The 16,876-nt window shown below is 33.4% G+C and overlaps 2 protein-coding genes across 2 annotated transcripts; one reads left to right on the plus strand and one right to left on the minus strand.

Moving 5' to 3' along the window:
• Positions 1-287: 287 nt before the first annotated feature.
• On the minus strand, positions 288-5,913 carry TRIADDRAFT_54350 (uncharacterized protein; the record flags this gene model as incomplete). The annotated part of the gene is made up of 7 exons (XM_002110882.1): positions 288-334; positions 2,086-2,188; positions 2,913-3,036; positions 3,452-3,540; positions 4,276-4,466; positions 5,018-5,145; positions 5,789-5,913. 7 exons carry the CDS (start codon positions 5,911-5,913, stop codon positions 288-290), a joined length of 807 nt encoding a protein of 268 aa, XP_002110918.1.
• Positions 5,914-7,138: 1,225 nt separating this feature from the next.
• On the plus strand, positions 7,139-16,514 carry TRIADDRAFT_54351 (uncharacterized protein; the record flags this gene model as incomplete). Its single annotated transcript, XM_002110364.1, has 32 exons — positions 7,139-7,225; positions 7,811-7,954; positions 8,100-8,194; positions 8,287-8,365; positions 8,447-8,542; positions 8,631-8,660; positions 8,842-8,937; positions 9,063-9,195; positions 9,286-9,426; positions 9,551-9,882; positions 9,990-10,229; positions 10,313-10,545; positions 10,629-10,966; positions 11,058-11,160; positions 11,248-11,340; positions 11,410-11,496; positions 11,602-11,686; positions 11,780-11,824; positions 11,965-12,037; positions 12,108-12,169; positions 12,280-12,336; positions 12,415-12,483; positions 12,705-12,873; positions 12,973-13,066; positions 13,147-13,349; positions 13,497-13,798; positions 13,877-14,050; positions 14,193-14,457; positions 14,884-15,053; positions 15,142-15,285; positions 15,398-15,741; positions 16,343-16,514. The coding sequence occupies 32 exons, from the start codon at positions 7,139-7,141 to the stop codon at positions 16,512-16,514; spliced, it is 4,755 nt and encodes a 1,584-aa protein (XP_002110400.1).
• Between the last annotated feature and the right edge of the window lie 362 nt (positions 16,515-16,876).

Raw genomic sequence — 16,876 nt, forward strand, 5'->3', positions numbered from 1 at the left:
GGTAGACGACAATGCTTATAATAGCACTCTGCTGCATTCCAGTATCTATTAATTACCAAAGCTGTAGTCCTAATAGCGTTAATTTTTATTACAGAAATTAAGGAGATTTGGGTTAATCTGATATTTTCCTGGAGTGGTTAATCTGCCGAGATATCATAAGCACAAATATCGTGCACAAGACACGGATGGAACAAAAAATTTTATTTGTATTTCTCGGGACATTGGTTGTAAATTAACAGTATTTCGGTGCAACTAAGTTTATTAACTTACTTACTGTTAGAATTTAGCTAAGGGGAAGTCTTATACATTTGCCTGTATCTAGTACTACAAAAAGCTAAAAAAATTCGGGAAAATTATTATTATTAACATAATGTTCGATGACATACAATAAACATGTAAACATTATGAACATTAGCTTGGGTATGCCGTCCGTATACGCATACTAGCCCTCTTGATTTTTTTCTGCATGCCGAGCAATCCTTGGTAAAAATTTGATAGCTTTTAAATTGCCTAGTGATTGTGCTTAAAATCAATTTTCAGATCACTTTTTTCTCCAAGTTTGTAAACTTTTATCCTTGATCAAACAAAGCGTTCTCACATTAAACCAACATTTATTTGTTTATTACTACATTTGCATCATGGTATACTTTCAATAAGCTCATTACGATCTCACATGTTTTACTTCATTCTATTTAACTTATTTGACGGAACGTAGTCCAACAGCTTAAAATAATTACGATTAAACTACTAGGGTAAATGTTACTTGCCAAAAATACATAGTTGTAAAGTAGTATAAGGTTTAAATATGGTCAAGTCGTATCTATGAAGCAATTACACTATATACGGATCTATGAAAGTTCGTCTATAAAGAAATACGCGTATTATGTGTAAGCTCAAATGAAAAAAATCTAATTATTTATTTTCCTTAATTGAAAATTTTATTCTAAAACTACACGTACTCGAGCATAGCGCGAATAAAATAAGATTACCTCGCGTTATACGGTACATTGGCCAAATTGCACACTAGTAAATCTGACTTTCTTATAATATATCTTCGAGTTAAGTTATATCCAAATCGCAAGTACTGACAAATTTCGAATATACAAATTGCTTTATCTCTTTCATATTATTGATTGATGCACGATGATAAGATATTTTTATTGATAAGAGTGTAGAAAATTTTTTGGATGCTAAATCGATACATTTAAATTCCGTATGCTTGTATTAGAGTCATTTTAAAGGATCCGAATTACAACGTAAAATTTATTCGACAATTTCCCTGCTAAAACTCAAACGCAATATTCTATTTTACTCATCTTAACATCATTTATGTCATATAAACGATAAATTTACATAATTCAGCATACAGTCTGATTCCTTGTTGCAGACTGGAGATTATGCATGTCAAGAATGATAGTGTGACTCAATTTATGAGTATATGCGAACATTATATTGCATCAATCTATAATAATATGCGTCATTAAGAATACTGCAACCGGTCATGCAACCAGAAGTTGATTTTTTGGTTGTCTATTATTTAGTGTAAACATAGTTAACCCAAAATGTAGTAAATATTGGATTATTTGGCAGCAATGTCTCTAAGAAATGGAATTTATAAAATATTGAAACAGCTGTGGTACATCTATAATACAGTAGTAAGATTTGCGGAGGCAAGCTATCTCGATGGATTATATTTGTATGATATTATCATAGCTCAGGATGCGAATTCTGCAATGGTACATATCATACAAGTGTTGATCTTGAGATCAGTATGATATTACAAACGTTTTGATATGTATAGTATGGTAGAAAGAGACTTGTTGGCACTAACGTAACCGTATACTTCGGTCTATTACAATGAGTAAAGTATGTGTATAAAAACACACCAGTACTGTATGCGTACACTTTGTACAGTATACTACGCGAAGTTTAACGAGCGAGGGGTATACTAGTAAATAATTATTAATACGATTAATCTTATTATAATATTATAGCATGCCATTTCTAGCGCAATAAATTAGGCCTCATAGGTTTAACTTTTGATACGAGAATGTCTGTAAGGAGAATACATTTTATTGAACATACCTTTTATATTAATGAATGAAACACGACTAAAGAATAACAAGTTTGTCACTATTTGATAAATTCTTTCTAAACTTCTATGAATACCATATAAATCATACAATGCCTTTACATAGATATTAAATTTCATTATAGTAAAAACAATCAATTTATAGGTAGATAGATAAGACATTACCAAGTAGTAACTAAGTATTAAATTTCATCAATAATCTGTACCAAATCAGACATTTACACTTAGCGCTTTGTATTGTACAAGTACTATAAACTGGACAGGTCTACAGGATAATCTTTTTCAAATATTCTGTCGAGACAGATATGCACAGACTTGAAAGAATATAAATCACTGGATATACTGACTACAATTCACAAGATTAATAGACTAATAATAGCAATTGATCCTACAATCACTGCATTAAACGGTCACTGCAACCAGGGCAACCATTTTGAAATACACTCTATATACTGTAAAATGTACCTGGTTTCGTAATGTCATACCAGTTATATACAGGTTGCCATCAATAAACTAGATTTAAGTATGCTGTAACAGTGGTGACAATATAAAAAATATAATCAATGTCTGTGATATATAATTATGATCATTGAATGACAATCCATGACAGGAATGATGATAATGGACAAAAGAACTTAGGCCTTAACGAAAGCTCGACGCTCATCTGAAGAAGATAATGGTGTTCGATTGCATGTTATCTTATCCATAGTAAAAATGAATCCATCCTAATATATAAAACAAACTTATTATCTATTGATTGATTTCCTTCCATAACTGTAAGTTAAACTATCATTCAGAATTTTAGGCATTATTGACTTACCCTGATACAACCAGGTATCTTTGACCAAAATTCTACATTTGGTATCAGTTCATATCCCCGCGCACCACGAGATGATTGAATAATAATACCAAATATTAGATAAGCACCCAGGAGGGAAAAGAAGCTATAATCGGGAGAAAGTACGTAATTCAGGTTACTTCGACATAATTCGAACTTAAAATATTTACTTATCGATTAACAAGATATGTTGCATTCTGAAGTATAATATAAAAGCGATAGAAAATTATCTATTATTTACTATCAGGCCGCTATTCTGAAAATTGAACTAGATTTTACAATAACCTGATCGGTAGCGTGAGATAAATTTTACGTTTATCGTTGTGATAATTAGCAATCATTGATTTATTGGAAAGATGAATTTTATATACATTCTAAAAGGTATAAGATCATTTTTACAGGATATTTCCTTAAGACTAGGCTTAGAAATATCATCAAATCATATTCATCTGCAATTCATTATTCTATTAAAATTTACTATGCAGTCTATTAAAGCTAAATCTATATGTGTGAATACTTACACTATTAGCAAGACAGAACCTCCGCTTAAGAGTGAGCTAGCCGGTTTAAGTGTACGACATGCGCCAGCGTAGTTAAAGATAAACTGATACTATGTCGGTTGAAAAAGATTAATTAGTAATCGAAGTTAATTTAATTTAACAAGCCGTGTCAATGTAATAAATAACCTTGTCATATCTAATTTATGAATATCTGATTTTCAAATATTATTAATTTACCTATGGTTTAGCTACTTATTTCTAACTATGATATTTATTATATGAATTGTAGATAATAACAAATTATATGTAAAATTATAAATCACTTGCAGTCCAAGGACACTATGAGCCTGACACATTGTACATTATATCAATCTGAATTTTTGATTCATTTTATCTAAAATAGTATATATTTGCATACACTCGCTACTTGAAGCACTTTATTAACTGGGTCAACATCTTAAGTAAGTAGTTGCTTTCAACAATAAGAAGAGATAAAAAATGAGTGATAGCCATCGCGTATGCGACGCTGGAAATGTAAAATTGACTTTGAGTCGTTGTTTGCATTCCATTCCTTATGGTATGGGTTTGTTAATGCTGATATCGAATACCAGGTACAGTATTACTTTGACCCCCAGTTAAAAGAATTATAATATGAGCGCAATTAGCATTAAAATTCAATGTGTCTAAATTTTTGATAAAATTAAAAATTCCCAGTGTAATCACATCATACTATTTATAACTCTTCATTATTATCAGCGTTAATAGGACATATTTTTTTATAGATGCACACAATATCTACGACATAAGACATAATTAGTTGCTTCATTTAGTGATTTGGTGATTACCTTGCCTGTATCGCGATCCACGATTGCATTTATATTAGCCTCCGTAGGTACAGTGGCATATTCATTTAATTTGGCTGACCATATTGCTTTTTCTGCGCAACGAAAAATCATATTAACTGATAGAGATGGATACTGATTGCCATTATGAACAGTGGTACCATTGGAATACTGTACAGAAAACGAAGTTTGACCTAAGAAGGAAATGAAGTAGAATATTGAAATTTTTGGACGGGATTCTTCTTCTTGTTCATAACATTATGTGAATTTAATATGATGTTGGAATACGATAAATCAGGTTATAGGTATGGCTCTATGTTGAATCTATATACTGTATATACAGTACTCGTACTTCCTTTCTATATTATGTTAATTACAGGAGCATAGTATACGTGTACTCGTATAAGGTGGTTAAAAACAATAAGAAACATCTTCCCGTGTCGGCTTTACGAGAAATTATAGTAATCATCTTATGGTTTAATCGACAGTAATACAATATAGAGATCGTCATAGTTATTACTGATTGAGTTTTATGGCTATTTGAAAACTTGTATGATAGCTATCATATTAATAATATTATTTTTGTTTCTTTTCGTCATCGACAGGCAAGTGTTTTTTATCGAGTGTCAACTTTCACAGAGCGTAAAATTAACTTTACAAAACATAAGTTGGATACAGCGGTATTCGTTGTACTTCTACCTGTAATGTAAGCACAGTTATGTTCAATAGATGCGTCAATACATACCTCCTTGCCATGCTAGATCAGAATATTGACCCACTAATAGATTGGTGTTCTCATCTATTCCATATTGTTGTGTCATTCCAGGTACTGGATCGCCAGGTTGGACAATCTCAGTGGATGACAAAAGGATACTTTAAATAAGCAAGTTTCAGCATTGGATTGATTGTAATAGCAAGATGTTGGAGATGTAAATGACCAAGAATGAGCTCTATGATAGTGCAATGTATATAGAAATAATTGGTTAAGTTAATACCAACAAGAATTCAGGATTTGTACGGAATTATTCATCATCATAATATGGTGCAACTATTTTTTTGGTTGTAGTATTTTATCATCTTCTTTCTAGCTTGAATCGATTGATTTTTAGCTCTGCATATCGATAAAATGCATACAGTAGTAAGGTCAAATGAACTAAGTAAAGTATGCCATGAGATAATTGAACTTTTTCTTTGAGTGTTTCGATACGAAATCCACTTGGATCTTATTTACAGTCAACATTGACGCGTTGCTTTGCCATACAGAGTCCTGTATATAACAACTATTCTCCTGTCTTGTCTTTGTGAACTATTATTAGCTAACGTAACCTTTTCATTTCAAGACTAGTTGTATCCAATTTTTGAGCCAGAAAAAACTTTTGACAATCAGCAGTACTATTAAATATCCATGATATCATGTAAACTATCTAACTTATATATACAGTTCAAATGATGTATTGATTAATGAATTATTTTATTGATTGATGATTGTCTATCCTCATCTCTTTTTCCAACTTACTGCGTTAAATTCTTAGTATCAAAAAAGGATGTCAAACCGCATGAAGCGCCATCAGCTGGACTTAATTGCATGCTTAAACCAATAATAATTGCTAGATATTGAACTAATGCTACAGTAATAGCCATCATGGAGTAATATGGTATTTTCGCAGGCAATTCTAAAAGTGATGATATAGTTGTGGAAAGGCTCGAAAGCACAAAACAACGTTGCAAAGAACTGCACTGTCTACGATCGCCTACGTCCACTCGTCTAGTAGGATACCTGAGTGAAAACACTAGGTAGAGAAGAGCTGTTGCAGCAGTCAATGGTTCGCCTTGGCCGGTGGGGGGTGGGTTAAGAGAGATGACGACAAGGCCACAAGTCACAAGACTCGTGCACCCATGATGTCATTTGGGCATGTCTCTCTGTCCGTGCTATCCTAAGCTTTGCGTGGCAGACTCAGAGTGTACAGTGTACACTCCAAGAGTACTCTATCAGACAGACGGACTTCTCAAATGAGGCCATCAATATGGAAAAATGGCTTTTGGGCATGTCTCTCTGTCCGCACTATCCTAAGCTTTGCGTAGCAGACTCAGAGTGTACAGTGTACACTCCAAGAGTACTCTATCAGACAGACGGACTTCTCAAATGAGGCCATCAATATGGAAAAATGGCTTTTGGGCATGTCTCTCTGTCCGCACTATCCTAAGCTTTGCGTAGCAGACTCAGAGTGTACAGTGTACACTCCAAGAGCACTCTATCAGACAGACGGACTTCTCAAATGAGGCCATCAATATGGAAAAATGGCTGCTTAGTGTAGATCTTTCATGTCCCTATTTGAAATCATTAGTACTAGTTGAAATAGCGTCTACGATCTTATACAACTGTTTTCTCAAGCAGACTTTAGAAACAGATTATAGAAGATTCAATGCAATATTGCTTACTGTTCGTTAAGAAAATAACAGTCCATTTAAAATGGAATATCCGTATACAGTACTAAAGTGCTGCCATAACCCCAGTGTTTGCCACTCTATTTTGACCCGATGAAGGCGAAAGTGTCTGTCCATCCAAGAGGAAGACTCAGATCTCAAGCACGTCTTTGGATACGGTGCATACTTACAGTACAAGGTACTGTACTATACAGTGTATAGTACGCTGGCTGCTTTCATCAACACCACAACAAACTTTTGCGCAAATCCTCAACCTTCAAGCTGTCCGGAATCGGCTGGCCATTAACATTATTACAGTATATTATCTATTTATTTATCATTGGATTTCAATACACTCTGTATTAATTAATAAGATGCTAACCTTGCGGTCAACATTTACTCATTGCTTGCTGTAGGATTGCTATACAGCGACATCATCAAGATGTCCAAAGAAATTAAAGGTTACCTTAAAGCTGCTAGAGAAGCTATCCGTCTTAGCGAATATAAAGATGTACTCAAGAATTGCAAGGTTGGATTCTACTATCTACTATAGCGATATACGTATAGGTGATAGATAGTCAGTGAAATCACTTAAAATAGCCTCGATAATGTGACTAAATCAACGAAAGGATCCATGTCCAATGCTAGTAGCTTACAATGGTTATGTAATTCTCGTCATTTTAAGTCAGATTGAGTTCCTGTTTCAGTTCCAAGCAAAACAGTAAACAGTACAATCAAGGTGTCGTAGTGCAGGACGCTAGTCTACGGTAGTATTTTGCAGCCAATGAAAATATATGCGGTACTTGACAACCATGTTTTGTACTTTGAAGGAGCCAGCAACTCATGCTGGTATCCCATACATGATAGAATGGACAGTATTTTGCAATCTTAATCCATTCTGTAGTGGTCGTAGTGACCAGACTGCTGCAAAATGACCAAATCCAACTCTCATTCGCATAATCGCCTTGGCATTGTTACTGTATCTACAAACTCATAACAATTCTTGCTCATCGTGAGCTTGTGATAGACATAGCGGCCAACTAAAGAAATAAAAACAAATTTTATATGTCTATGATCCAACTAGAATTACATTCGTCTTACATTCTCCTGTTAGGCCGTATTAAAATTGGATAAATCCAATTATAATGCATTGGTATTTATTGGTAAAGCTGCAACTGAAATGCAACAGTTCGATCAAGCTGAAGCTGCCTATCGGCGGGCTACGCAATCTTCACCAGATTTAATGCTTGCTTGGCAGGTAATTACAATTTGGCTTTGCAACATTATCTTACACATTCTCTTATGCATAATATAATAAGAGAGATATAAACTTCAATTGGGTAATTTCAATCACCACAATGTCACTTATTGGAAATGGAAATATATAAATTAATTAATTCTAGGGCTTAGTTGAGTTATTTGAGAAGAACGACGAACATACAAAGAAAATTGAGCTAGTAGAAATCTACGATAAATTATTGCAGCTCATAAAAGATGGGTGAGTACACTCATGTAATCAATTCATTTGCAAGACTATGTGCCTGATTTTGAGCTTAGTTGTAGTGAAGACAATAACGTTAATGTTGTTAGGCAAGGTGATAATAATAAAATTCAAGATATTGGTATAAAGCTGGCGAAACTGTGTGAAAACGTTGGTCAAATCGACAAAGTTCGTCTATATTTTTATATATGTCTAATTAATGTCGACATTACGTCCTATAACAGTTTTCCTCACGGTTACTCTTGTTAGGCTGTTGCTACTTGGGTCATTATTGCAGAATCCTCCGATTCTCAAGACTGCAAGACTGATTCTTTAAAAGCTGTCATCTCATTAGTAGAAAACAAAGTAAGTCGAGCAAGTTTATTACTACGTGCTATATTTATTTATCAAAGCTGTAAATCTTATCTTACAATGATGATACCCAATTTTGTAGAAACCGGCAACTGATGCAAACCGAAAGCAAGTACGTGCACCATATACCGTATAACTATCATCCCTGTGTACTAAAAAGCGAATCTAGTCTATCTTTCGGTCTTTTAATTCTTCACTTTAAATTGCTTTATAATTGATAAAAGTACCCGTTAAATTTACCATTAAAATGGTTTATTGGTATAAATGATGTTGGTAATTTCTATATTTTTTAGTTACTGAAATATTACGAAGAATATCTAAATCAAGAACTAGATGACAAAAATCGTATGATAATGTATCAAAAATACATTAATTTGCTTTGCCATGAGGTAAACGGCTTTAACTTAGCTATAGAGACAAATACAGTTATCTATTTTTCCGTAGATTTTACTATAAATGCAGTATTCTTCACATTATTATTATTATTATTATTATTGCATGCATATGGCTATAGTTAAAGATGTCGACGGTGGAGGAAGAGTTGCTGACCACTATCGAAAGTGAATGTTTGAAATTCTCTGCCAAGTTTACCAATTCGCCTTTCCCATTAGAAATTTTAGCACAACTCTATTTACGTGATACCAATGGTATAACTATGCGTATAACTAAGAAACTTTCCGATTATATTTATCGTGATAGTTATTATATACTTAATGTATGAAATTTTATGCTTATAGAATTTGAAATAAATACCAAGTCACGCCTATTCATGGGACTGGCTCACATCCATCCTACATCAAAGTTTGCTTATTGTGGCTTAGCCAAAATACTAATGTCAATGAGAAAGTATATGAAGGCAAAACACTTATTACGTAGAGGTAGCTCTTAAATACTAGTTTACAAATTGTTATACGAGTATATAACTCTTTTTCTAATATTTGTGCGGCTAATAAATGAATTCGTAAAACTGGTTAGATTAAGATTAACAATCTGCTTCTCTAGATTTGGAAATTAAAGCTTCATTCGAAGGATGGTATTTACTTGCTAAAGCCTACTTCCGTTTACACCAATACTCCGATATGCAAAGTGCACTTAGAAATGCCAGTGATTGTATAGAAAAGCACCTTTCTGCGTGCTGCGTTAAGGATAGTTTGAAAGTGCAATTACAGATATTAAATGCCCAGGCTTTATGGGGAATCGGTAATAAATCATCCCTGCTATCAGCAGCAGATATTCTAGCCAGCTTATATGATCGCCTATCGCACGATATTGTATATCTCATTGAATATTCAAAAATTAAAATGGATTTAGGAGAAATTGATACAGCTACTAAAGTAGGTTCATTGTAAAAGTTTTCGTACTAAATTTTATGCCAAATTTTGATATCTTTATTTCCCTGTATTCTTTCGGTAATAACTTTTATTATTACATTAAATCTTAGTTATGTTCGCAAGCCTCTGAGATTGATGATACTCATACTGGCGTCATAGTTAATCAAGCATGGATTCACTTCCTTATAAAAGAATTTGATGAAGCCGAAAGGAAAATATTAATAGCTATTCAGGGTACTGATGATATCGAACGTCTTGGCGAATTATATTATAAATATGGCAGAATATTATGGGATAGCAAGGAAGAAAACAGAATTGACAAATCAAAATGCCTAGCTATGTTTTTAAAAGTATGTCGATTGCTAATGGTGCTATATTTCATTAAATGAACTTTTTGATAGGCTGTAATGATTATACTGATGATCTATCGTAGGCTGCAAAGATCGATCCATTCCACTCCAATACATTTCATTATCTTGGTTTATATTATAAATCGATTGCTAAAGATATACATCGTGCGCGCAAGTGCTTTGAAAAGGCTTATGACCTGGATAAGAATCATGATGAAGCAGCGATGATGTTAGCTGATACTTGCACAATCACTGGTGACAATGAAGCCGCAGTAAAAATATACAAAAGTGTAACCGAATGGCGACCTATTCTGAGGTAAAGGATGCAATCATTTACTATTAGTGTTATAAGTATTTTGAAATATTCTTAGCTTTTGAGTATATCGTATCAAAATGTAGTTGCAAGTGGGCATGGCTTCGCTTAGGCTTATATCAAATGGACCATATGGATATTATAGAAGCATGTATCAGCTTTCAGAATGCTATTCGCGCTGATCCTGTTGATCCTTGGAGTTGGGAATGTCTTGGTGACGCTTACAAAGAAAGGGGTAGTTATACAGCAGCTATTAAGGCATACGCACGCTGTGTGCAACTCGCTGGAGAAGAGGACACCAAAGTCATTTATCCTTTGTTTCAAGTAGCATCCATTAAGCATCTGCTGGGTTTATTGGATGAAGCCATTGCTGACTATAAAAAAATCTTAGAATTCCATGCTGACTATGTACCAGTACTAATAGGTACTGAGTAAATATTACGTTGCTACTATTTTATTTATAATATTTATAATACCATTAAAGTACTTAAATAACCTTACTTACTTTTACTTAGGAATTGCAAAATCACTATTCGCCAAGGCCATGGATTGTACTGGATATAACCTATTAGATCGTATGATGGTCTACGTTCAACAATCTCTAACCTACTTGGGAAAGTTAGTATCATTGTAAATGCTAGTTCCAGGTTAAGGTTAGGTTGCGAGACACTAATTTTGTTATCGCTGTCTTGATACTATCGTTAGAACTGCAAGCCTGAATACTAATTTGCTATCATTATGGAAAGTGGCTGGCGATTGCTGCACTATAGTTTTTGTTGCAAATAAAGAATCGATTAGGTTAGTATTTTCGTCGTACCCAAGGTATCACGACTTTTGCTCTAGTACCTAGTATTTTGTTTTTAATAGGTTATCAATACCTCCGAGTATCATTCCACCAGACTTACAGTCACGTCCTTATCTTGATAAATCGCAAATTTTGAAAGCTGGCGCCAGGTAAGTATCAATAACCTAACTTTGAAAGCATATTATCGTTAAAGACTAATTGTGGTATTAACATGAAAGTCTAACTTTTAACTTTTCCTTCAATTAATATACAAGATATTATGCTGCTGCACTTCGTTTAGACCCAAATTCAGCTTCATTATGGTACGATCTTGGTGTTAATTATTTACGACAAGCTGAGGTACGAATCAATTACTATTCAAATACTCGTATACGTTGCAAAATCTTTCTTTCTTCCGGAGATATCTTCATTTCTGCTTTTACCACTAATTAGTGCTCAGATAATATTGACCGAAGAGCATTACTGAATGCTCTCGAGGTTAGCAAGATTAAAATTACTTATTATTAATAGTTATTTATAGTTAATAGCAATATTATTGCAACCTTTTTAAGCCTCTTTAAATAACAATGTGATAAAAGTAGCATTTAAGATACCTTCAATTGCATCGATATGTTTAGAGTTTGAAAAATTCTATACGACTAAATTCGAAAGATCCTGAATCTTGGTCTGCACTAGGGGTAACAGCTTGCAGTAAGTCATATTTTAATCTCTTTCAAACTACCCGTGTATATCATAATATTTAATATTAAACATTTTTTAGAGCTTAATAATCCAGCTTTGGCCCAGCATGCATTTATAAAGTCGCTTTTACTCTCAACGCAAGTATGTTACACCATGTCAATAATTATAATCGAATTATTTTTATGATCTGTTGCTCTCGTACATCACAGGTATATTTACTATAATTTTTAATCAATCTATTTGAATTACAGAATTCGTTATCCTGGACTAATTTGGGAATACTTTATCTTCAGTATGGAAATATTGAAGTAATAGCAATATGATTAATTGTATCTTGCAAGTGCTATTATATTAGATTAGTGAAGTTTAACATTTCACCGTTGCAGCTAGCACATGAAGCTTTCAAAAGATCGCAGAGTGCAGATCCATACTATATTGAGGCATGGATCGGGCAGGTACTGTGAAATATTATTACTGGCATTATTTAATTTAATTTAACCACCACTATATCAACTAGGCTATAAGTATTGAATTACCTTTACTTTTTTCGTCATTAAAATGCTTATAATAATAGAGCAATATCGCCGAAGTATCGACGGTCGATCAAGCTATGGATTTATTCAGACATTCAATGGATCTAGGAATGCATGTAATATATTAATATTTAAAATTTCAGATATTACGTGAAATTCTCTTAATATTAAACTATACACAGATTGAAGGCTGTCTTGGGTATGCTAGCTGGGTCTGCCAGACGATAGTAACACCCGACAAAAAATTACCGAATTATTCCCAATACAGAAACCCTATAAAACAAGCCACCGACGGATTAGTTTTATATACAGGTCAGTCTTGATTCACAAGCTATCACTCACGTATACTTTTCCAGAAATTAGGATTAAAATTACTATAGTGTCATAACAGTTACAATGTTTGTTATCTAGACCGTATACGTAACAATCCATGCGCATATAACCTCTTGGGCATTCTATATGAACAGCAGTCATTATATTCGTCAGCAATCGAATCATACAGCAGGTAATCCAGTTACAAATGTTCTAAATTCTGATACAAGAGCAATTATATAATATTATATACGGTTCTCGTTGAATATGAAGGTCACTAAAGTTGCTCAAAGATAATACAACTGAGAAAGTAATGGTCCTTAGGAACTACTGCAGAGTACTTCGCTCAGCGGGAAAATTTAAGGAATCTATCGACATCTACAATACTTTATCGGCCAAAGACCTTACTTTTGATGATAAAACTGGACTTTCTTTAAATCTATTCTTCAGCGGTCGATTCAAAGAAAGTTACGCCGGTAACTAATTTTAAAAGTCGTAATAGCTAAAGTTACAATGTTGAAAAATAAAAGTATTTATAGTATACGTATTTTTCTTTTAAGATAATCGCTTATGTGTGATACTTTTACAATGAGATATATGTTTTATTGTAACACTCTTTATAGTACTTGAGGAGGCAATAAAGATGAATATAACCTCTGAAGAAGCATCGCATGGTAAAGTCTTAAAAGCGATAATAGCTTATGCAGCTGGCGATGCAAAGCATGCAAAAGTTCTGCTCCTTCAGGTTTCACAAATGCAGCCAGCAAATCGACATGGGTTGTTAGCTCTTGCGTATTTGGCTATCCTATTAGGAGATGGAACTTTATTAACGGCTGTTTTAGCAGAATTGATGAAAATTAGTTTTAAGAATGAACAATTCATTAGCAGATATAGTCTTCTTTTCTCAGCATTTTATAAGTTACAAGTTAGTAGTTTTCGATATTCATAGAACTTGCTATTTTTATCTTCAATTATTATATTTTAAACTTCTATTCAAATCTAGAACGATAACGTAAAGGCTCGAAATTTTATTTGTAAAATGATTCACGAAAAGCCTGAGTACGCTGTGCTTTGGCGGCAATTGGGTAACCACATTATCGCAAGCTCACCAGAAAAATCATCCCTTGCTTGCAAATGTGCTAGAACTTCACGCATTTTAAATATTATATCTAGCCCGGTAAGATATGCTATGTTCTATTATAAACTATCATTTTCAAATTTATCCGTGGAATGAGTCTGCAATGCAGGAGTAAGAAGTACGTAAGTGTTTGCGGCCATATTTTCATTTAAATGTCAAAATTAAATTTTAACCCATTTAGAGTTCATTGGCTTTAGAAGCGACTGGTCTGCTAACCTGTAAAATCGGTAGCAACGATAAAACTAGATTTACTAGTAATGTTCACAAATTGCCAATTAGAGTAGCGTCCAAGGTGGTGTTTCTTAAACCAGACAATCCCTATAATTGGGCAGTACTAGGAACTGCAATTGCTGCTCATAATCGGTATAGTGTTGCAAGTAACACAATGAAGAAGGAATATCTTAACAATTTGAATTTGAAAGTCTGGGCATTTACTAATCGAGCTGGTAATGAACTCTTTGATAAAATTGAAACTTTACCGATTACTATCGCGCGAAGTTATAAAATATTCCTTTTCTACAAGTGTACAGTATGTTACGTTCATACCTAGTGAATATGAACTTAACATTATGAACTCCTTATGGCACCGTACAATTGATGCTGTACTACAGTGACTACTAAAAGAAAGAGAGCATTTATCTCTTCTTTCTTTTAGTATACCTGCGTTACTATACATAGATAAAAAAGCATGTGGAAAGATATTTAACTCAGGTCTCTACAGTGTAGATTTGTAGTAAAGTGCAAAATTCCATGTGAAGTTTGTAGAGCGGTTTGTATGCTTGTGAAAATCTCTTTGGAAAATTCACACGTTACCTATTCATACCGATGTCGATTAAGATAAGTTCTTACAAATATTTTTATTCATTTCTTAGCTGAGTTAAAGAAGCAGGTAGTCCCGAAAGAGTTGAAATATCACGTACCAAAACTACACTCTGCATGTATAGCTTCCTTGCATCGATTACAAGTTTGGCTAACCTTGGCGAAAATTCGATCGTTGGTTTTCAGTAGTAAAGTAGAAGAGGCTAAAGAATTCTACCTAAAGGTAATGTAGTTCTGATCTTTTTCAATTATTTATTACCAGCATATACTTTCTCTTTCCGATTAACTAAGTAGCAACATTTTTTGTACAGGCGAAAAATGATTTCCCCGAGCAAGCTTCTGAAATAGAATTCTTACTGAATAAATCCCTAATAATGACTACGAAGAAAAATTCAGCTGTAGATTTATCACCTCTCAAGTTACTTAATGTCGATATGAAGCCTCATTTCTGGAAAGTACGTAGTAAACATACGATAGTGGTAATAATACTCGCTAATCTTTGAAGCTTACGTTACTTTAAAATTCCAAGGTTACTTCATACCACATTTGTTGCATTATCCTTTATAGGAAATGGCCGAATTGTATACACATCTCGGAATGATGAAAGCAGCTGAATATTGTTACCGTCGGTATTTGAAAATGGCCGATAAAAAAACTACTCAAATAGAGGCATTATTTTGCTTAGCCCATTTAGCTCTCCGAGCTATAAACTACCAGGATCAAGAATCACATCGGTGGCTAGCTCTTGGGCAAGAGGCGATTAGTGAAATAATGAAGCAATATTCCAACAATAGTTTATCACAGTTATTTGCAAGCTTATTTAGTCACCATGATAAAAACCTAAAAAATGCATATCGATTTAGTAAACAATTATTAGCGCAAGAAAATTGCATGTCTATCGATATTTCACGGTATTTATCGTTACTTTATTTTATAAGTAAGAAAGAAAACGATAATATTCAACTGTCTATAAAGAATTGCGATAATAACCTGATGCTGTCCATGATTTACTATCACATGGGATTGCATTACGAGAACAAACGATACATATGCAATGCAATTCATATAGACCCGGCACAAGGTAAATATTGGGAAGCATTATATCAATTGAACTAAAAGCAAGCTTTGATATCAATGTTCGTACTAGTCAGTAATCTATGAAGTGGAAATATTTCCTAGTTTTGTCTGTAAGATAACATTCCGTATTATGCTGGATTTGGTAACATTTTCGGTTAAATTCAAATGCATCAATTGTAATTATTATTGTTAAACTGGTAAATACCATTATCTACACTGTGCATCAATTTCTTATTAAGGTGCTATTATATGGTAAATTCGAAGTAAGATCTATTTATTTTTTATGAAATTCTTTTAAGAAATCATTTCACAGTAATTAGAATCAGTATTTATCTTTACTGAAAAACGAAAATAATTGCTAACTGTATATAAAAAAGCAACTTATGATTACTGATACTGGCAACGGACTATATTTTCGTTAATTTCCTTTTGCAGTGACAGTAATTTATCCCATTGTTCTTTAGTAAGTGATATACCTAAAATATTAGCAAGCATTGCCATCCTTAGATGTAGCTACGATATTGCACATATCGTCAACCATAATTCATGCAAAATACAGCACTTTGAGGATTCAGTTCTATTTAATACCTTTTTTGGATGGTTTTAATTCACCATGACTGTCTTTGTAGTACTCTCGAATGTCAACTAGTGTACTCTTACGAAACGATCGTACGCTTACATACCTCTTGGAAGATAGCTGTAATATAAAATCTCGGAATTACATGTATGACCAATTAATAAATCAAGATATGATTATAATTACATGCTTAATTAACTATTCCTAAGATTATTGTTCTACTATGCGTCATTTTGTAACTAACCACTATCGATATGATCAATATGTCATCAGCTACTACATTATTACGTAGCGAAAGATCATTCTACCATATATTCAATAACTTTGCTTATGACAACAGATACTCGTATTTCAAAAATTGAACACATGTGTTACTTAATTCTTCCGTATTT

The sequence above is a fragment of the Trichoplax adhaerens genome, genomic scaffold, assembly GCF_000150275.1.
Source record: "Trichoplax adhaerens TRIADscaffold_3 genomic scaffold, whole genome shotgun sequence".
Taxonomy (NCBI): domain Eukaryota; kingdom Metazoa; phylum Placozoa; class Uniplacotomia; order Trichoplacea; family Trichoplacidae; genus Trichoplax; species Trichoplax adhaerens.